This window comes from Hyalella azteca, unplaced genomic scaffold (genome assembly GCF_000764305.2).
Source record: "Hyalella azteca isolate HAZT.00-mixed unplaced genomic scaffold, Hazt_2.0.2 contig17250, whole genome shotgun sequence".
NCBI classification, from domain to species: domain Eukaryota; kingdom Metazoa; phylum Arthropoda; class Malacostraca; order Amphipoda; family Hyalellidae; genus Hyalella; species Hyalella azteca.
In genome coordinates, this window is record NW_025947040.1 from 17,867 (window position 1) to 32,810 (window position 14,944).

The 14,944-nt window shown below is 39.6% G+C and overlaps 1 protein-coding gene across 9 annotated transcripts in view; it reads right to left on the reverse strand.

The window, feature by feature from the left end:
- LOC108668411 (troponin I) overlaps positions 1–14,944 on the reverse strand; it is a 35,875-nt gene that overhangs the window by 7,314 nt on the left and 13,617 nt on the right. For 6 of the 9 annotated variants that reach the window (XM_018155636.2, XM_018155635.2, XM_047885185.1 and 3 more), the window contains 6 exons: positions 13,732–13,857; positions 13,205–13,328; positions 7,642–7,742; positions 2,493–2,536; positions 1,152–1,296; positions 569–613 (listed from right to left, as the gene is read on the reverse strand). In XM_018155636.2, the coding sequence (XP_018011125.1) occupies positions 569–613; positions 1,152–1,296; positions 2,493–2,536; positions 7,642–7,742; positions 13,205–13,328; positions 13,732–13,857 (585 nt within the window). Of the gene's footprint in view, positions 1–568; positions 614–1,151; positions 1,297–2,492; positions 2,537–7,641; positions 7,743–8,107; positions 8,209–9,122; positions 9,224–13,204; positions 13,329–13,731; positions 13,858–14,944 lie in introns of all 9 variants that reach the window. The other 3 variants (XM_018155634.2, XM_018155629.1, XM_018155628.1) reach the window with 2 other exon arrangements.

The window sequence follows — 14,944 nt, forward strand, 5'->3', positions numbered from 1 at the left end:
CACTCTTCAAAACTTTGAAGCAATCGCTCTCTCTAGTGTGCGGATATTTGGTATTCGTCCATTATAATGTATCACTTACCCTGCAAAAAACGGGGGTTCACTGTAATTTCCGTTTGAATTAATTACTATTGTCTTCTCTTGAATAATTGATACGCGACTTGATTCGATTCGAAACCTCGTGATCCTATTTGATAACAGAACTAAACATATTCAATTATAATACCACATACCTATGTACGGAATTATACATGAAAAAATAGACTAAGAGTCGATATAAAGGCGATAGAGGCCGATTAAAGGCGATAGAGGCCGATTAGTTAGCCTATGATGCAAATATTTATCGTAAAATTATGTATATTCCGCGATGAGATCTTATGAAGAGGTTAGAAGAAGTAGCGCGCAGCAAAGTTCCAATTAAATGAAAACTAAATGATCAGAAAAATGCACGAGTTTCCCATGTAAAGCCTAGTTGCAGGCGCATAGTATGGACTCCCCCAGTTGATATTAGCTGGCAAATTGTACAGAACCGAGTGTTAAGAATAACAGCTTGGACATAAGTTAAATTTACCTTCTTGCCTGCACCGGGTCCGCCTGCTGCCCATTCAGGCTTTGACTGTAGAGGAATGCAGCAATTTAGACACTCTAATCACTCGTTCTATTGCCCTAAGGCACAATTTCAGAGAAAATTCAACAAGAAATCAAGAAAAGACTCTAGAAAACAATTTCAGGGTCGAAAGGAGCTTTCAGAAACTGCGATAAAGGATAATCAAGATCTATTGAACCTCGTATCCTGTTCTTTATCACCGAAGAAAATTTTACAGACGCTACCCTAACATGCAAGACAATCTATACCAGACATTTCTCAACATCAAAACAACAATGAACATAAATTCGTGATGGAATATTTTTTGTCCTTCGGTATTTCATCAAATTTGATACATGAATACTAATGTGTCATTTACGCCATCCATTTCATTCTAATTTTATGAACAGGGGCACTCTAGTTCTACTCACTCAAAGATGGCTAATATCTAAGAAAATTTGGATATGTGGCTTCTGATTTCAGCTTCTGATTTTGGGTCATCAGACGCTGAATCGACTCTAATATTTATCAGAGATAATCACTGCACACCTCACGGAAACTCCTCTACCTTATCAGCCTTGTCGTCCTCGAGCTCAAACTCCTTCTTCTTGACAGTCTTGAGCTGGTTACGGAAGTTGAACTCGGCAGCCTTCTTTTGGAGCTTGGCGAACTTATTCTCGTACTTGGAGACCTTCTTCAGAGTGGGCTTGATGCTAAGAAAATGAGCAAAATTAATTTATAACCTAATGTTTTTTATATAAAGCGGTTTTGGACAACAAGTCAAATAAATAGGTGTCTAGGATTGTCTAATCTGAGCTTTACTGATGCCGAATCAACCTTGCACTGAACTCTGGAAGAGACATGTTCTAGATTTGTTCACGTTATGGTAGAATTATTCATGATCGGAAGCCTCAAAATGTTGAGTAACATTTTGTTGATCTTAATAAAGGGGGACGAAAGCATCTTTTTCAAACCGAATTACTAAAATTTTTCAATCCAAAGATTCCGCTATAAGTTACACGTTCACAAATGAATCTAAATTATGAGAGACGATCAATTACAATAAAATCTTTACTCTTCACTTTGAAGAAAATGATACAAGTTCAGTAATCTTGTTACGGTTTATCTAGGTTGAGAAACACGTCTTCATTTAATTGCCTGGTTAAATTTTTAAGCATAGCTTTCAGTTTTCACGAAGGAAACGCCTAACCAATCCAAAATTTGTGCCGAAGTTTCCCACCCGCAACGACAGCGGAAACTTAAGTAATCTTTCAGGTTAGCCATGCGCTCAATGTATATTTGAATTACATGTAAGCCTGCCGAAATTTCCATAAATTAAAAAATATAGTTTTGTGGAAATTATTACAGTAGTAACTGCCGCGCACAACGATTAGGTTTCGTTCTCGCAACACAATCTTGTGGAGCGCTTTACTGTCATGTAACGAATGCAAAAACAAAAGCTAGTCATCTTATCAGAACAATATTCAAATTCAGACTGAACACAAGAAACTCCAGAATCATATGCAACCAAATGCACTTCCACAAAAACGTGGGAGACTGGAACCTAAGTTGAGCTATTCGCGCTGAATGATGAATTGATAATAAGCAATTTATAAATAAATTATGAATCATTAGGCCGATCTAAAGTTATGCTTGGACGAAGTATCCCAGACGGGAGGATAAACTGCCATTTATGAACTGCTCATTCTAAAGCCTGGTTGACCATGTTGATGGTAGGCATGTTCAAGTAAAGATATGCATGTTCAAGGTAATNGATAAGGGTACGCATGAACAAGGTAAGGGTACGCATGAACAAGGTAATGGTACGCATGAACAAGGTAAGGGTACGCATGAACAAGATAAGGGTACGCATGAATAAGGCAAGGTATACGTATATTGGTATACTCACAATTTGCCGCGTAAGTCGTTCACTTGAATGTTGAGTTCGTTGATCTATTGGAATGCACGAAGTTTGTTAGAACTTATCTCATGAGGCCACATATAAATTTGTTCATAGAGACAATGAGTAAATATTTTCCCTAGTGAAGTATTTCAAAAACTTGCGTAGAAATGTAGTGAACTAGAGAAAATTAATACTGATATTCTTGAAGCAATCCGCAAAAAAAAAACATTTTTCACAAGTTGACAATTGCTTGCAAAACAGAGAATTTTTTACAAGATTTGGATATACTCCAAACAATTTCATAACGACTATATTTGAAGAAGTGAATAAGGAATACTTTAACAAATTTTACAGATCTTAGGACAAAATTATTGTAATAATAAATTATTAAAATTTATACATATGATATTCATCAATTTTTAACAGAAATCTTCATAAGTAAAAAGTTGAAATAAATTTATAGCTAACAATTAAGGACAAATAATACCATTAAAAAAGAAATTAAGTAATTTTAGTCAAGAAGCGGTTTAGATTTTTAGCTTTACAGCGACCACACAAATCAGGATATCTCGCTACGCAGGAATCCAACTGGGAAAGCTCAGGATACGGGGAACGGGATCAGGATTTCTGGGAATAACATAAAATAACATTCTTAATACGATATAGTTTTAGGTGGGGGGTGTACGGGGTCTAGCATCAATGGCGTTTTGTGGGTCCAACATCAAGGGCGTTGTGTGGGTCTAACATCAAGAACATTTGTGGGTCCAACATCAATGACGTTTTCTGGGTCCAATATCAGGGGGTGTTTTGTAGGCGTTAAAACATCAAGGGCGTTGTGTGGGTCCAACATCAAGGACTTCGAGTGGGTCCAACAAGGGCGTTTTATTGCCCCATATCAAGGGCGTTTTGTGGGTCCAACATCAAGGGCGTTGCGTGAATCCAACGTCACGAGGGTTGCGCGGATCCAACATCAAGGGCGTTTTGTGGGTCCAACATCAAAGGTATTTTGTGGATCCAACATCAAGGGCGTTGTGTGGGTCCAACATCAAAGGTGTTTTGTGGATCCAACATCAGGGGCGTTGTGTGGGTCCAACATCAAGGGCATTGTGTGGTAAAACATCAAGGGCGTTATATGTGGATCCAACATCATGGACGTTTTTTTGTCCATTATCAAGGGCGTTGCAAGGGCTCAACATCAAGGGCGTTGTGTGGTTCCATCAAGAGCGTTGTGTGAGTCTAACATCAAGAGCGTTGTATGGAGTCCAACATTCAGTGGTCATGCCTTCCAATTCAATTAGAGAAATAGTGTTGCCATTATTAACATCTTGTTGGCACTGCATTCGATCGTCGCTGGTTTAGAATATTTCGCACTGGGGAAATGCTAGAATTATTTTTCTTATAATTTTAATTTACATTCTCAGAATCACAACGTCTAAGATATCATTTGAATGCTTCAGTCGAAAGAGAGTTCAAGACAGCCTTTCTTTCATTCATTCTTCAAGTCAAATCTAGACTGTCGACGTCACAACTAATCTTAAGGAATTTGTCAAGAAGGTAAATTTAAACATGGTAGTCTCAAATGATTCAATGTTTTAGCTCCTTCGAATACTTTACGACTGCATTCAATGAAAGCAGCATCTGGCCCAGGGGCTTTCAAAGAGAATTTTGCACCCAAAAATGCCATCTCTGGCTTTGAAAGAGCTAATTTGTACTTCTATTGGCATGATTTCCTCGTCTCACAAAGTGAAATTATTCTTTTTGACTGTCACAGTATGACATAATTAATTATCAGATACAAGAATCTATTTGGGTTGAAACAATATCTCGTCGTATAACTCAGTCCATATCCTCGTCCGTCACCGAAGTCACGAGACTCGCAAGCGGCCAGACTGAAGACAGAATTCTCTGTCCACGCAATTTACCTTTAAATAAAGTATTTAAAAAGTTGACTTGAAATATAAGTGTCCAAAACATTCGTTAGAAAGCAAATATTCTTATGTAAAGGTGCACTAAGAAATTTCCATTTAGAATTAAATTAATTCACTAGAGATGTGTCTTCTGATAAATTGGCAGGGATGAGGTACTATTACAGTGTCATGGAGGCCAGTCAAGCACAAGCAGTTGTTCCAATTGTAGTATAATGACTAACATTAAAACATTCGGAAGAGTTCCTATAGTAAGTCATAGAATTAGAAACGTAGAAGGCGTTTGCTGAAACGGTCTCGACGATTCTGTACAGTTTGGCAAAGACTGCGCAGCAAATCTATTCTTCAACGGATCATTCGGGAGACAGAGGCATACATTCTGGAAGGGAAAGGATACAGCACGAGATCTGGCATGGGGACAATCAAGTGAAGACCATATATTGTACGGGAAAACTCTTCCTTGGGGTTCTTTGCTGACACACGGGAACAATTGGTTGATATTCGACGAACAAGGAACCAGTTAACCAGTTGGACTGGTTAACTGGAACAAGATACCAGTTAAAATGTTAGTAAAGTAAGTTTATCTGAAGCCTCAAGAAATAGAAAATCTACTCAGTACTAAAATAAATCGCTGCTTAATGAGACAATTCAGCATTTAGGTATAACAGTAAAATATCATACCCACAGAAAATTATTTGGTTAAGATTACTATAATTAGTGAATAAAGAACTAACGAGACAGGAGCAGGGCATCTAAAACTTAAAGGAAGGAACAGGACGGAGGGACTCGAGCAAGACGATCTGCCTGTGAGTCCCCAGTAGGTGTCACATATACACAGGCAGTTCACGACTCATTCTTTTTTTGATATGTAAAGTCACGTGCAAATCAAGGGCAATAAGTCGTGCTGTAAAGGACGTTATACAGGCTTGCTTCTATGGAGGACTTTACAGAGTATGGCACTTCCAGTATATTTTACCTGTTGTCTCGCATCAATGACGAGTAATTGAAAGATCTTAGGTACAAGTGGAACGTTCAGTTCAGCTTGTTTTGAGGCAGGGATAGCTTGGTTGCAAAAAAATAGAGTGCCCTAAGCAAATGACCTTTGCTTTTTTCAAAATTCATAGCCGTATAAATAAAAAATCAGCCAGAATATGAGGAGCAATATGTTGGATGCAAGAATCAATATAAAAACGAAAAGTACTTAACAGCGTGCATGTGCCCTTTGGTCGGTGCGATATCCCTAGTTAAATAGTAGAATATAAGTAACAAATAGTGAGGTTAAACCGCGGCGCGTGGTTACACGGTATGAAGTGCCATACCTGAGGAATGAAAGACCTCTTGGATAATGAGAGACCCATGGGGACTCCAGTCAAGCAGAAGGATAAAAGGGATGCAAAGAGAGATATGAAGCAGCTAGGGTAGTGGAAGAGAACAAAGTATCAATGGAGCTCATGTCTTCTGCCTTAAATTAGATTATATGTTTAGCAGACCGATTAATACTGGACGTGAATTGGAAGATGATAAGTTACTTTACCACAAGATTACTCGTATTATCAAAGAGCTTTGTTAAGTTGAAGCATCTCACTGAAGGGAGACGTGGGAGACTGCAATTTGATTACGCTTTATTTGCGAGGTTTTTGGTTAAGACAGGCAGGATGTTAGCAAGCAAACCTAGCTTCAAAGACAGTTGAGGGCGGGAGACGTTTAAGAGTGCCTCTCTAAAACACCACTTGTACAAATATGTATTTATTTTATTTATATAGAGAGGGATGGGGAGCACCGCAACTACCAAAGACGCCACGTTCATCATTTATTATTAGTGACGGGTTCGATCCATCTAAACGTTCTGGTTCGTTTTAGCTCAAAACATTGGGTCAGCCCCGGACTATGAAACTCAAAAGATCCAAACTATCACCAAGATTTCCTTACTTCATCTTGATTAACTGAATAGATATTAACGTTGGACTGAAATTATTATCTACCTGACTGCGTCCATTCTTCCTTACATCTTAGCTCATCTTTCAGAACTGATGCCTCAGAAATTGAATGTTATACAGATCATGCGTTATTTGGGAGAATAATTTTCGGTGTTGAAGGGCTGAAAAATACGGGCCAAAGCATCGTACTGCCCTTGGTGATTGGCTAAAGTTGCTATGGCTAATATCAACGATGAAAATATTAGACGACCATCATCAGGTCCTACGGAGAACAGTTAGTAGAACAAACATGATGAGAGGAAGAAAAGTGACTTATAACACTGACTAAAAAGAAACAAGAATGACCGGCACGACATGCTGTCGGCACTAGCAATAGAAATGCCGAAGAGAACATTTCAGCTCGGATGATTTCAGCTTTACTAGAGGTTTAGGCCATTGTCGCTTACGGCAGCAACGCAAACAATAAAGAATAAAAGGATGCAAAAGATTTAGCAGGAATAGAATCTAGAAGCTCCTACAAAAGAAGAAAGAGGTAAGAAGTTAAGAAAGAACGGAGGAGATGCTGAGGAATAATATTATGAAGCACATAGGAAGACTAAGACATGCCACAAGAGAACGAGACACAGCGACCACAGTCTAAGTTAGGCGAGAGGATGGAGTAAACCTGCGTTCGACATAGAGAGCTCTTGCGCTGACTTCGGAATCGACCAACTGCTCTGAAGGAACAATCCTAACCACGAAGAAGAAATGTTATTCTGATAAGAAATGTTCTACTCATGTTGCTGGAAACAAGTCGGTATGTCGAGTGAAGTCAGTGTACGAGCAAACGATGAAGAACGAGTCTACTACGTAACTGAATCACACGCAAAGCAGAAAACCACATCGGCACCACACAAGGCAACGCCGTTGTGGGGATTCTGGGTTGCGGGAACTATCCATAGCATTTTTGGCTCCGGCACTTCATACAGGTCATGCCACTGGCGGAGAGAATCTATAGCGCCATCTATTGATCCCTGTCTAGCCATGCTGGAAATCACGCTCCTTCAAACTTTATGGCTAATCATTTGCAAGTTAGGCACTCGGCGACTAATATGAAACGCACTCTTAGCTTTTGTCCTTGTAAGGAAGAAATGACCACAATAAGGTAGTTTCAAATTGTTTGACGCAACGAAATTCGGAAAATTTTAGGAAATACTTTTGGTGTAAAATGTGAAAAAGTTTGCGCTAGTCGAGGGCTGTCCCCGAGTGATCATCTCACACTACTAATAATGGCACTCACGACGCAATTCGTACCTCATAATCTCGCCTCCGAACCTCATACTCAAGATCCCATTTCTGGGACTCGCAAAGGAACAATCGCTCGTGGTATTCCTTGCAGATTGCTTTAAGTTGTTCTATAATAGAATACTTTGTTAAAGCATAAACATTCGAGCTTTATGGCCCATGGCAAGAATGACATGGCGGTGCAACAGGTAAAACATACATAGACATCATGTACATGAAAATGTGTAACGCTCAGTCCGAAAAGAAACGCAAGAGGACCGGACTTCGCAGTCAAAACAAAGTTGTGACATATAACATGATGCCACAAAATGAGATGAAATTCCTCCATAAAAGCCTGTAAGAAAACAAAATTAACTACACCGTAATGAGTTAAAAAAAGCTTTTTAAGAGAGCCACGAGGCAAGCTTTGGCTCGTTTACTAGAGCAAACACTCGGGTGAGGCGATTCTCAGAGGGATGCACCATGGCTCGTTTACCTGGTAGTCCCTCATTTTGATAGCATGATCTAGGTCCCACTTGTCACCTTCAAGATCAGTTATGCGTTGTTGAAATTCCCTAAGGAGTGTTTGAAGTTCAGCTACAAACAGAAAATACAAAAGCGCATTAGGGTCCGTTGCCCCACACAGACATGAATGGAAACAAAGGGAATAAACATTCTACATGATTACCGCTGGCAGAGCTGGGAACAACTGAGACTGAGACCTGTTTAAGGGGGGTGGTCAATAGGCTGATGTTTGAGGAGTATGAGGTACATTGAGGGTAGGTGAGGATGAGACCACACTGGGAACATGGATACCTGCTTGGGGGAGCGGTCAGGAGGCTGACGTTTGAGGAGTACGAGGTACATTGAAGGTAGAAGGTAGAAAGGTTGAGGATGAGACCACACTGGGGACATGGAGACCTGCTTAGGGGAGTAGTCAGGCGGAGGACGTTTGCGAGGTGTCAGGTAAACTTAGGATGGCAGGTTGAGGATGAGACCACACTGGGGACATCGAGGCACTCATAGCGTTGTGTTTGTGTTTAGAGTGTCAGCAGCGAGGGTGCAAATGAATTGGAAAACCAACTTCGGCACGACAATCAAAATTTCTCTTCGATAAAAATGAAAATGTAACATCATGAAGGTTACAGCCATCTAGCTACTCTCGAAGCAGAGTTGAGGCCATTCATTAGAGCACCGATGCAGACCAAAAAGAATAATAACATCGAGAAGCCACAAATTGTCCTTTTAAACGTGTGTTTCTTTAACTGAGTTAAGATTAACGAGGGGATAAAACAGCTGTTAGCGTATTGGCTTTTCAAATTCTTGTCAGTTGAACAGCAGAAGGCATGTAAGCCTCGAGCAACGCTCCTGACAAGTCTAGCCGCAAAAATCATAAAGAATAATTGAAAAAATAATTTGAATTAACTAAGTAAATTAAAATGATTCCAATTTAAACAGTTGGGTAACGCGAATGAATAAATGCGGCCCATGGTATCAGGCTTTACACAAACCTCATAATCCTTGCGCATTACGTCCATTTCACAATCGTACTTTTTGTCTTCTATCTCAACAACTCGCTTGTGATACTCCTCAATAATGCTGCGCAGTTTGTCTGTAGGTGGAGACCGTTTAGAGAGGACATGTCCAGCACATTTAACTACACCGTCAGCTCTTCTGATGCCTTCTCAGCGGTCTCAAATTTTCAAAATCAAAAATCAAAATGTCCACTTGGGGGGGGCTTCCGAGTTTCACGTAGGGTGAAATGTAATGTGTAAATGATTGACTGACTTCTACACAGTGAACATTTCTTGACTCGGCCTTGATTTCTAGCATGGTATGAATGTGGTAGCGCAGTACGTTTTCCAATATGAAAAATACTTATTATTGCTAGAAAAACCATTGAGGTTTAACAATGTTATCCTGTTAGTAGCTGCCTTCTGATTCCATCAGACTATTTACACTAGATTTCGATGGAATACTGTCATGTCGACCTTAAATACAATTATTTTTAATCTGTTAAGCTATTTACACTGTTTATAAGCACAGAAATCTTGGCAGAGGCAAGATTTATGATAAATGGTGATAAATGAACCATGTTGGAGTGACGGGACGGTTGGGGCGGGACGAATTGAAGAAACGACGTTCAATGGGATGTCAAGTTTGTTCATGGAGTGGGATTAATACTGTGAAGGGGCAGACCAAAGTGAAGAAATATTCAATGGGATGTTATGTCTACTCATGGAGCGGGATTAATACTATGAACGGTCGGAGCGAAGTGAAAGGACCGCATTCAATGAGATATGAGGTCTGCTCATAGAGTGGGACTTGGACTTTGAGGGAGAGAGTAAAGTCCAGTCGAGTTCTGATGCAGGATTCCTAATTTGAGAGAGGTGCAGTCTAGTCAAAATGTAAGCCAGGAACTATATCGTGGATAAGATACGATCCTGTCAGATTCTGAGGCAGGACTATCTGTGAAAGAACGAAAATTCCAGAAAGTTCTAACGAAGGAATAGTACCACGAATTGTACTTGATAGTAAATCCATCTTTTCTATATGATATCTAACGCGATTTGCCAGCTAATGTTTATAGTTGAGTTAATGATTGTTGAGGTGACAAATGGAAGATGGCGGTGATAGTGAAAACGAAACCTAGAGCTATTGGGGCTCTTGGCCGGAACGGTTTACGCAAAACTCACAAAAATACACAGTAAATAAAGTTAATTTTAATGGAAGCAGCGGAAGCAAACTTAGGCTGGAATGATTCATAAAAAAATCAAGTAACTACCGCTTATGAAATGGTACGGATAGTTAAAAAATCAAAGATCTACATGAATTACAGGGTATCGTTACTTCAAGAACACAATTACTAATCAAATGTCCCCGCTTATACTTTTCAAAACCATTGAAAATATTAGTAGTCGAATTTGATTCCTTTAATTATCTACTGGCTCAAGTTCCTCAATTGTGAAAGGCTAAGGGTTAGAAAAGGAATAAATTTACCGAGGGACTTTATTAAAGCGGAGCGGTTTAGCTTTAAAGGAACGGGATGTTGGCAGGCGTTATTTCTTACTGCAACTGAAAATTAAACTTCTTAGAGCTAAATTATATTGACTTGCTGTTTCAATCATCATCGTCCCTAAACTTATTATCGAAATGAATTTTTTATAACGAAATACCAGTTTTTGAAACAGTGCCTGAGCCTACAATTATCAGCACCCAAATTCATCGAAATCCCACTTTTATTATCAGCATTAATAAATAGGCCAGTCGCGTAGCAGTCAGCAATATATATTTTCCCCTTTATACAATAAAATTTCAATCTTGATGATATTCGTTGGTCCCTATGCCTCCCAGTGTGATTGTTTTTCTTAAACCTCCATTTAGAAAATCACTCATGCAAACGAGTGTCTGCAAAAAAACTCTTAGGTCACATTGTGGATAAAAATTATTATTTCCGAAAAATTTTCTTGTGACTCTTATTAATCCTGCTGGGACAGCAATTGAGTTTTTGCTTATCTTAGCTCAAACGATTGACAGTGATAGGCAACGCTTCTAGTTCGTGCTGTATTGTTCTGTCTAATCGAAATATGCTCGATTGAAATGTCTAGACTCTAGATTGTAATGTCTAGAATATAATGTTTTTGTCCGAGTTTCTGAATAAGCCAGATTTGGGGCGGATGTAAGCCGTGCAGGATTTGGCCATAGAAGACCACTATTTGTGTGGAATTAGAGAGGCCTTCTTAGGGATGGACCGGCGTGGGAATGAAAAGTTACATATGGAATGGTCCACATGGTGGGCCGGTGTGGGAATGAAAAATTACACATGGAATGGTCCGCATGGGTTGCTGAGACGGAGGTCGTGTGTACAAAAATGGGTTTACGGAGAGGAGGTTGACAAAAGGTGTAGCCATATTTCTACGGGAGACATAGAACATGGAATGAGATCTCGAAGAGAACATACAATGTATAAATAGCATGGTTTTGTGTACCCTATAATATGAACGCAACAATAATTTAAAAATACAAAAATTTGAAAAAAGTCCCTAGCAAAATCTGAATGGAGGAGACCCTGGAGTGCAAGAGGAAGACAATATCTGCTGAGAAGAATAAAGAAATACAGAAATTATTATTAGACGTAAAAAATATATATTGCCAACTAGTGTCATTGAGGCATTATACAATCACCGGCTTATTTCATTACCTAGAATTCATTTAGTTGAAAAATTCCTCCTAGCCGGACATCTAAAACTTGATTTTCAATCTAATATGCCATCTTTTCGCTAGTTTCATTGTGTATATATCCATTTAAAACAGTTCCGTTCGATAACTCCTGCAAGAGCGATCACAAGCACACATACCATCAAAAGAGGTGGTAATAATGAATTCTTGCTAAAAAAGAGCAAAGTGGCTTTAGTATCAATGTAATGCTCAAGGACATCCAAATGATATGGAATCACATTTTCATAAGATATTGATTTGCTAATTCAAGTTATCCTAAATCAGTTATAAGAAGTTAATTTACGCTCTGTCAATAAAATTTGTCAGACTCTTCCAATCTATCTTCAACTTCTCAATGCCCTAACTTTCCAATAACCCTTTGAATAATTATGCTTCAACTCAGTAGCCTTCTTCACACAAGAGTTATTAGAGACTCACCTATCCGACACATCGACCCCAGTTTACTATACTCTTCAACAATTTGCTCACGTCGTGTGATCTCTGCCAGCTTTCACTTATTTTAAATTACCTTCGCAAACTGAATTTCCCAGCCTTGTGCAGACAATTGATGAATTCAGTATTAACCATCAACAAACGACTAACACGACAACACTACATCTATGTCAATCATACTAAAACTAAATACAATTCAGGTTCAACTTTCTATTCGCAAAATTCTTTTAGACCTTTGCTCTCATCTCAGACTTCAGCATTCTTAATTAAAGGCCCTTTTCAGTAAAACCTTTAATAAATAAAGTGTTCAAGACCGTTGCGTTCTAAGTAATAATAAAGTGTTCAAGACCATTGATTTTTAAGACCGTTCTCTTCGAACTCAATGAGCACTAGCATTTGTTCGATAAAAATAATCTAATATAATCTTGTGTTCCGTAACAACAGAATTCTGGAAATTTACGCAGTCAAAATTCATGCAGTCATATAAATGTTTACAACGTCCTAAAATGCGTCGGTGTTAAAACACCTGAAAGTAACTAGGATGGGAATCTTTAAGTTTTTTTATTAAACACGGACATATTGTTGAATCTTCACGAGCATGCTGGCGTTTGCCTAACAAACCGACTTGTTGAACTGTTGCGGCCCGCCCGCGAATTAGATTTGACTCGAATATCCAAATAGTTGTTGAACTTTCGCGGCCCGCAAATTAGACAGGACCCAAGTAACCGACTAGGTGTTGAACTGTTGCAGCCCGCAAACTAGGTTCATCAGACCTAGGTAAGAACTTTATGTTGATTCCTTAAGTCCCCGTAAACTAGATCGAACTGTAACCCACTAGATGTTGAACCGTTACCGCCCCGCGAACTAAGTTGTTTTTTCTTCAAACTCACCGACCCCTTCAACCTGAGTTGGTTGTGTTTACCTTCATTAGCTCCATCCAGATTTTTGGGCTGGCCACAGCGCTCGTCGATGATCTTGCGCCTTTCGGCGGCTTTCCTCTCCTGCTCCTTTTTGAGCTCCTCAGCAGCTTTCTTACGCAACAACAGCTGCCGGAGTCACATAAATATATCAATTAATTGGACACGGCCATTAATCGCGAGAAATTTTCAACAGAAATATATTGTGAAATAACGTTGTTGTCAGTATGAAAGGTCAGTCAGCAATTCTGAGTCTCGGTCAGAAATTGTTTGACCGAAATTTAACCTCCAGATCTTGGACTTCAAGTTCGGGAATTCAAGCAAGGATTTACTCTGCTTAGTACACGTTAACCCATACCAACCACGACATGACCTAAAGTAAGTGTGTCAACTAATTTGAGAAAATTAAAAAACTTTGTGGCAACTGAAATTATTTAACTGATTCCCGAGGAGAGATGTGCTATTATAATTTTTTCGGTGGTTTGCTCCACTGACTCGCTGAAACCTAATAATCACTCAAACCTGCACTCACCCTGAGCTTCTTCTTGCGCTCTGGTGTCATGAAGCCTTTCTTGGCCTTCTTTTGGCTGGATTCTTCGAGCCTTTTGCGTACATCGGCCTTTTTCTTCTCGATCTCCAAGGCCTTCTGTCTTGCAGCCTGTTGGTAACCAAACGATTAGTGCACAGAAAAGTCGTGAAAAATCCTATGCCCAACCAATCTGAATAATTTATCTACCTGCCAGTACCAAACAAACCTTACACTAATAATAACTAACTGACAAAAAAATGTCAAATTAAAAACCAGTCAAAAGTGGTAATACAAATGAAGATGAAGGAAACAAGTTATAGCCTGAAAAAGAAGAGAAAGTTAATACCTGAAAAGAAATGATTTAGGAAAAGATGAAGCGATTGATTTCATTAAATTTAGTGATCAAACAAAGTTTTAAGAAATTGGGATAGGTTACGTGTGTGATTCCCGAGGTAAAGCTGAAGGCAATTGGAGAGCACCGCCCTCGCTTCCATTTCTAAATTTTATGAATGATTAACAAGGAAAAACGACAATGACAAACAAGGTATGATGCTATGCTTTCTTAAAACTTTGCAGCTGACCAACGACAAACGTATTACTACGCATCGTCAACGCTGACACACGTATTACTACGCGTCGTCATCGCTATTACGCGTATTAATACGTATGAACGTGGACACACATTACTACGCGTCACCGCAGCTGCAAGTCACTTCCCTTCGCGGGTGGTGACCGCAACATCGCGACGGGACAGTGTGCACAAAATGTCTCCAGACATCCAGTGCCAGACGTTATGCCTCGTAGTTCTGGATACAGTGTAAGAGGATTGTCTCTGATCAGGCATGTGTAAATTCGTCATTGGAATCGGTTTGATCTGTAGATTTATTTCAATATCCATTAGGAAGATGTCACCCGCCTGCAAAATCCCGAATCACTTGACATAACGAAATTCCCGCTGCACGATTCTGATTGTAAGAATATCTACCGGCTGAGCCAGAATTGTGGTGTGACGCCTTGTAAAATGAATAAGTATTGATGCCAAAGCATCGTCCATTGTTACTGTTGCTATTTTCATTCAATATCGGCGGCGTCGTCGTAGCATGGACAGGGACATTTTGCTCCTGCGGGTCAGGGAAGATGGGGGGCTGGTGAGATCGACATTAGCCGTCACCTCAGCCCCCCACCTCCAGCGGAGGGGAGACGATCCCTCCACGCC